This window comes from Accipiter gentilis, chromosome 7, assembly GCF_929443795.1.
Source record: "Accipiter gentilis chromosome 7, bAccGen1.1, whole genome shotgun sequence".
Lineage (NCBI taxonomy): Eukaryota > Metazoa > Chordata > Aves > Accipitriformes > Accipitridae > Astur > Astur gentilis.
In genome coordinates this window covers 24,120,275-24,126,747 of record NC_064886.1, presented here as the reverse complement: position 1 = coordinate 24,126,747, position 6,473 = coordinate 24,120,275, and the positions used below count along the sequence as shown (strand labels likewise).

The 6,473-nt window shown below is 42.1% G+C and overlaps 1 protein-coding gene across 2 annotated transcripts; it reads left to right on the top strand.

Annotated features, from left to right (window-relative positions):
- Nucleotides 1-93: 93 nt before the first annotated feature.
- On the top strand, nucleotides 94-6,085 carry SLC7A6OS (solute carrier family 7 member 6 opposite strand). 2 transcript variants are annotated; one of them, XM_049805171.1, is made up of 5 exons: nucleotides 94-260; nucleotides 1,146-1,523; nucleotides 3,414-3,611; nucleotides 4,502-4,631; nucleotides 5,104-6,085. In XM_049805171.1, exons 1-5 carry the CDS (start codon nucleotides 102-104, stop codon nucleotides 5,223-5,225), a joined length of 987 nt encoding a protein of 328 aa, XP_049661128.1. In that variant the 5' UTR covers nucleotides 94-101; the 3' UTR covers nucleotides 5,226-6,085. The 2 variants fall into 2 exon arrangements, with proteins under 2 accessions (XP_049661128.1, XP_049661127.1); XM_049805170.1 differs by having other exon boundaries at nucleotides 3,411-3,611.
- The last annotated feature ends 388 nt before the right edge of the window (nucleotides 6,086-6,473 follow it).

The window sequence follows — 6,473 nt, the reverse complement described above, 5'->3', positions numbered from 1 at the left end:
CCGGCCGACCGCCACCTGCCCGGCATGCACCGCGCGGCGAGAAGGCGGGCACGGCCGGCGGCTCGCCCGCCCGCCCCTTCCCGCCGTGCCGCGCGGGCGCCATGGAGGCGGCGGCGGTGCTGCGCGTCAAGCGGAAGCGCGGCGGGACGGAGCCGGCCGAGGCCCTGCTGCTCGCCTGCAAGCGGCTGCGCACGGAGTGCGGCGGCGCCCAGCCGGTGGAGAGGAGCCTCTTCAAGCTGGTGGCGACCGTGTCCTCCAAGGTACCGCGGCCGGTGGAGGGGTAGGCCGGGGCCGCGCCTCAGGCGGGCGGGGGCGGTTTGACGCGGCCGGGGCGCTTCGTCGTGCTCCCGCAGGGGCTTTGGCCAGCAGCCCGCTCTCTCCTGGTTTACGGTGGGCGCTCCGCGCGCCTCTTTGCGGATCCCCCGTGGCTGCGAAGGCCTTGCTCGTAGCCGGGAGAGCAGCGTCCCGATGCCAGATGCCGTCCTGTGCCGCTCAGGAAGGGCACGGCGGCCTCCGCGTCCCTGCTCTCTGGCCGGCCGGTTGCGCAGCAGCCGCGTAGGCGCGAGCAGAGCAGGCTGTTAAAAGGAAGGCAGCACGCAGTGACCACCGCGAAGAGCTGCGTTCAACACTGACCTTTCTGTACTTACCGCAGAATAGTAAGCGAAGCCTCAATTTCTGCCGTGTGAGGCGCTGAAGATCATCAGCCCTACAAGGCTAACTTCCATCCACTGTACAGCCTTTTATGTTGAATAAAAGTGGTTGTTTCTGGGAACTGGTCTTTCTAGGAGACCGTAAAGGATATTATGCCTTAAATTTAGGACCATCACAGACTTCCAAAGGCACGTGGGTTTTTTTGGAGGGTTATTCTGGACCACAAAGTATATTGTTTAAAAAACAAATTGAAACAGTCTTAAAATTTACAAATATCTTGCACTTTTTTCCCCCCGTATCAAGAGAATATGATGATAGTTGTGTTGCTTAAAGCAGTAGTAGAAGCTACTTGAATGTTGTTAGGAACGTTGGTACCGCAGTCCTCAAATAGGAAGCACCAGTAATAGCAGTTACAAATCACTTCTAGAAAGGAGTGTGGCTTAATATGTTGATGGTGTCGTTATATTCCTCCTTCTTTTTGTTCCTCTACCCAGAATGAACCAGTTCAGAAATATGTTCAAGAAGTGATCACTCGAGACAAAGCCGCTCAAAGTCTGCAACCCTCTTTAGGAAGCACTCAGCGAATCATACAGGAACTCCGCTCTTCCAAGCAAGTGAGAAGGAAGGAAAACCGTTATCGTGTGATAGCCAGCCATCGACCTAACTGTACTGAAACAGTTGCACCTGTCATAAATGGCAAGGCATCGATTGATGGTGATGGATCAGACTCTGAAGCAACGGAAGACGCTTCACAAAAGGAGAGTGGTGCTGTTGATAAGCAGTCGGACTGCTGTGGGAAATTCCAGTTGTTTGATATTGAACAAGAAGAGGAGGTGGTGGGAGACTCCAGTGTAATTGCTGCAAACCCACAGGTCAGCAAACAAACTTAGTGTAATTGAAGTACTTTGATATCACTGTTGACTGGTACATATGGGCAGACTGACTGCTGTGGAAGTTTTTTTGCATTGTAAGTATTCCACTATTTAATAGGAGCTTTAACTAGATATTTGCAAGTTGGAATACTGTACAGGGAGTAACTGTCACGACGATCTTTAAGTGCACCAACGTTGAGACAGACAGCCGTGTGGAGTTGGCTGCTACAGGAAGGGCTTGTACCACCCTGTTTTTTCTGTACCGTGTTCTGATGTATAAATTCTCATGTTCTTCTGTCAGGTGGATCTCTGCGGTTTTTTTATTAACAACTTCTCTATCTAGAAAAGAAAAAATCTAATTCAATGTCTTCTCATCTACTAAGATGCCTAGGAGTGTCACTTGTAGGCAAGATTCATTAAAGGAAAAGATATTTTAGAGCCTCCCCTTCTCATTATTCCCATATAAGGTTTTACTGTCTATTTTGTTTTTAGCAGAACTCTAGGTGTTTGGCAGGCTGTTTAAGCCCCTATGTCCTGTTTTCATTGGTATTATGAGTTACGTGTGTTTTCAGTTGGAGGAGCATCTGCTCAGTATCTAGCATGGTTTTAAGTATGAAGAAGCTCTGCCTTCTGTATAGGGTTGCCCTGCAGACAGAGTGTTAAGAAGATTTTGTATTAGAGACTCGTAACCATATGGAAAAGAAGGTAAGATGGTGGTGTATGCTTTCTTTAGTAGTTCCTTCACTATATGTAAGTACAGGCGGATACTTTACTTATGCAGCCCATCACAGCTCTGAGGAAAACTTCAATGCTTCATGTTAAAAAAGATACCCGGGTGAGTAAGAGCCCAACCAGCTGTCATTCTTCAGTGTTTCTTGTAGGTTATTTCAGGGCTTTGCTCTCAAACTTTAGTATGAACTCTTGCTTTCTATTAAGCAAGTAGCTCAAACAGATGTTTGAGGTCTGTTACCTATCACTCTGCTGATTAGAAGAACAGAAATGAAACTGAGGTCGCATCAGAATTTTCCTCTTACTCTTTTAGAGCTAGTAGTAACCATTGAAAGCGAGGAGTAAGCTTTGTTTTTCATTCCGTAAGTATTCAGAAATGAATGAAAGGCTGGTGTGTAGCTGTTCCTCAGAATTACTTGAGTAGTTTGGGAGACACCACTGTGGATTGGACAAGATATTCTGAAAAGCTCTAGCAGAGAAAAACTGGCAGGAAAAATCTGTCTGTGTAGACCTTCAAGTGCAGGTCACTAAAGCAAATAAATACATTTTATTAGGAAGGAGAAAGCCTGAAGAAATTTCTTCTTGTGTTAATGTTGAAGTGAGGAAACAAAGGAAATAAAAAGTGTATCTGTAGGGCCTGTCAGCCTTTTCCTGTTAATCTGTCACATTTTCATTGTTTCTTCTGCGCACTTTGTATACTGTAGTCTGCTTGCATATTATCCATGGTACTGTATGCACATCTTTCCCGCAGTGTTGCAAGTGCAACGCTCTACAAAGCACAGGCTGTCTTAAAACTTGTCTTTTCAACAAACATGTCATCAGAAACAGATGAACAGTTGTACAGGATTAGTCATACCCCCTTCAATAGTTTCTAATGAACTTGTCCCAGAAGTTTTCTCCCATTATCTGAAACAAGGCGTGGCAGCACAGTACTATGGTAATCGGAAAATTCTTTGGCGTCTTTCTGTTCTAGGTTGCTAATGTTCCAAGTATCAGCATTCCAATGGGAACGTCTTTCGGTCTAAGATTGCAGAATGTCATCCTTAGCTAGGTGTTGGCTACTGTCTACAAAGAAAACTGTTGGCTGTAACTAAGACTTCGTGTGCATGGCTTCAGTGGAAATACGCAATTTTTTTTATATTTTGGTTTTTTCCTCAGCAGAAGACTGATCCAGATGTGATTCTCTGCAATGCAGTAGAGATGATACGTGAGCGTTTAAATGTTTCTGAAGATGGTAAAGAAGACCACCATGAGAAAGAAGATGAGTATGTTTATGACATCTACTATATGGAAACATCAGCCCCTGGTTGGATCCAAAATATCCTTTCTGTACAGCCCTATAGAGAAGAATATGAACTGGTAAGGGTGTGGGAGAACAGATCTTTCTTAAATAGAAAGGTCACAAATAAACATGCTTAAAGTCCTATCATCAAAAGTTGCCATGCCAAGAAGGATCCTTTGAGTTATTACATGTATACGCAGTGACTTCTGTGTTACGCTTTTTGTAACTGCCAGTCCTGTGTTCTGCAGGTTACTATTGATTCAAACAAATTATGATATGATAATGAAAACTAAAGGGATAGTGCTCGGCTACTCAGAGGAATTCGTCTGGCTTCAAATTGCCAAATAAATTTTGGCACACAAATGTAAACTTAAGTAATTCACATCTCATTTGTGATTAGGAGGCAGCAATTAAAATGTAGTTGTAAATACAGCTGGGTGAAAAAAGGAGCAAGGGGACACACACACCTTTTTCAATATTTGAGGACTTGACTTTAATCTTAATACAAGATACTTTCTTGTAGTAGAACTGTCCTTCAGTGACTGTGGAGTTAGGAAGTTAAATGTAAGCTTTTGTCTTTCATTGTATTGGTACTGTGATCAATAGACTTGCATATTGGGAACCTGAAGCTACTTTTTCTTTTCCTTGATCTATTACACTACTGCTGAAGTGAGCAGTATTAATTTAGACATTAACCTTAGCATTTAAATGCTGAAGTGGAACATGTAAATGCATGACTTAACTGATTTTTCACCTAAACCAGATCACTATGTTATGGTGAATATACTGACAACACAAATCTTTCTGCAGTTTGCTTTGTGCAACTGCAGAATTACTTATGCAGGCAGTAGATAAATATCTCTTGGCTCTATGTGATCTGTGTAGTCTTGTAGAGGTAGATGAAAAAAACGCTTAATGCCAAGTGTCTGTATTTACAGTGAATGTTATGTTTTGTGTTGACATGCAGGTAGATGATGATCATGTTCCAGGGGAAATATATGAAGATGAAGATGATGAAAATGATGAAAATAACTGGCGTAATGATTATCCTGATGAAGACGAATTCTTACCCGAGGAAGATGGTGATGGAGAAAAAGGTATGCCTGTCATAAATACTGTTTGTTTTCATGCTGTGCACATATAAATCTCATCCTTTTTACATGCCATTTCTAAAAAAGCAACTAATTGAGCACTACTGGGGTAGTGTTCTGGTCTTATAATGGGTTAAATCTGCTTAGAAAATGATCATCTTTCTTGGAACTACAACGGATCTTAGTGTTTTTGCAAAGTCAAAATTAAGAACTCCATTTCAGGCTGCTGCAATTGCAAAGGATTGCTTGTTTTGAGAAGGAATAGGTGACTTGGCTCCATGTGCTTGTGAAACACTGCCTCTGCTTTCTGAACTCCCCATCCCAGTGCACTCCAAGCACAATTCAAACCTCACCAAACAGAGAAGTTGTTTAGACTTTGTATTTGTTAGTTACTCAAGAAGCTTAAAATAATCTGATGAATGTAATTTTTTAACTAAAAAGAAGGGATAATTTAAAAGTGTTGATGCTCTCTCATTAGAGTCTGAAGAGAGTTTCAGTGATGAGGACCAATGTTACAGAAGAAGAACATGGAACAAATACCGACAGGAGGTTCTACAGGAATTTGGATATGATGAGATCCAGGATTTGGATTCTGACTAACAGCCTGGTTTTGAAGATGAAATGCACACTGAAGATGAAATTCTACTGTTGCAGTAGAACTGAAAATCTAGACAACTGCTGATAGCTATTCATAAGAATGTTGAACTGGGAAAAAAAACCCAAACAAACCACTTTTTGGTAAAAGTTGTGCTCATTGGGACAGTAGGAAACCAATCTTTACATGGATGAGCTTTAAGCTAAATTTTTGCCTGTCTGTCTTCTGAAACTGTTGGTGACTAGCACAGTTCACCCTAACGCTTACTGACTGGGCTTGAGTATTAGGTACTAGATTGGGATTCCAGTAAATGTGAAAACATCTAACTATCATCTGAGCTGTTACTATCTGAGCAGCCAACTTCAGCTGGTAGGTATTAAACAGAGGGGTGTGAATATGGCCACTTGACAACACAAATTTTCATTCCAAGCAAAAGATACTACACGCTTTAAAACAGATTTTTCTGCCCATTCTGTGATGCTGAGCTTCTTGAGGAATTTTTTTTATTTATTTATTTTTTAAAAAGCTGCATGGCCAAGCATTTCTATCTGTACTGACAGTACCTCCACATTATATATGGAGGTGCTGTTGGCAGCAGCCCTTCTGGTCATGACTAATGTGTCAGATTTCACAAGAAGCATGTTTGCTGTGATGGCAAGTGGAAGTCCTAGAAAAAGGCAATCTGTCCTAGTGCTTTCTACTGTATTTGTTCCTAAGTTTCAAGTTACTTTCTTTATGAGTGTTTGAGAATTTAAATGCCTTGAACTGTCCATTTTATTGCTGGATCACTCTCCAATAGTAATTTTACTATGGGAGTAGAACAATATATGTGCATTTAAAATGTAAATAAAGAATTTTTGGCTAAGTTTTCTTTACTCATTTAAAGATCATATGAGCTGATACAGCTGAAGCCATGTCAGCATTTTAACTTGCATTCATCCATCTTTAAAACAATTGTTTAATCTTGCCTGTTTGGACACACAAAGTATGGCAGCACTCTCCCACTTGAGTCTGTAAAAAATAGCTAATAGGGTGTTAGGTCAGTGTCATTCATGAGCTGTAGATTGCAGCAGTGACTTTAGGTCAGTTAGTTCTGGCTGATGATGTCAAGGTAGTAGAGGCAAAATGGTTTTTTTCCTTTGTTTCACAGAAAGGTTAATTTGGCTGTTAACCTATACCACAACCCTAGCCTGTTAAAGCTATGTTTGCCCACTGGACAGATGTCTCAATTTAGATAGTGAATTCATTCTAAT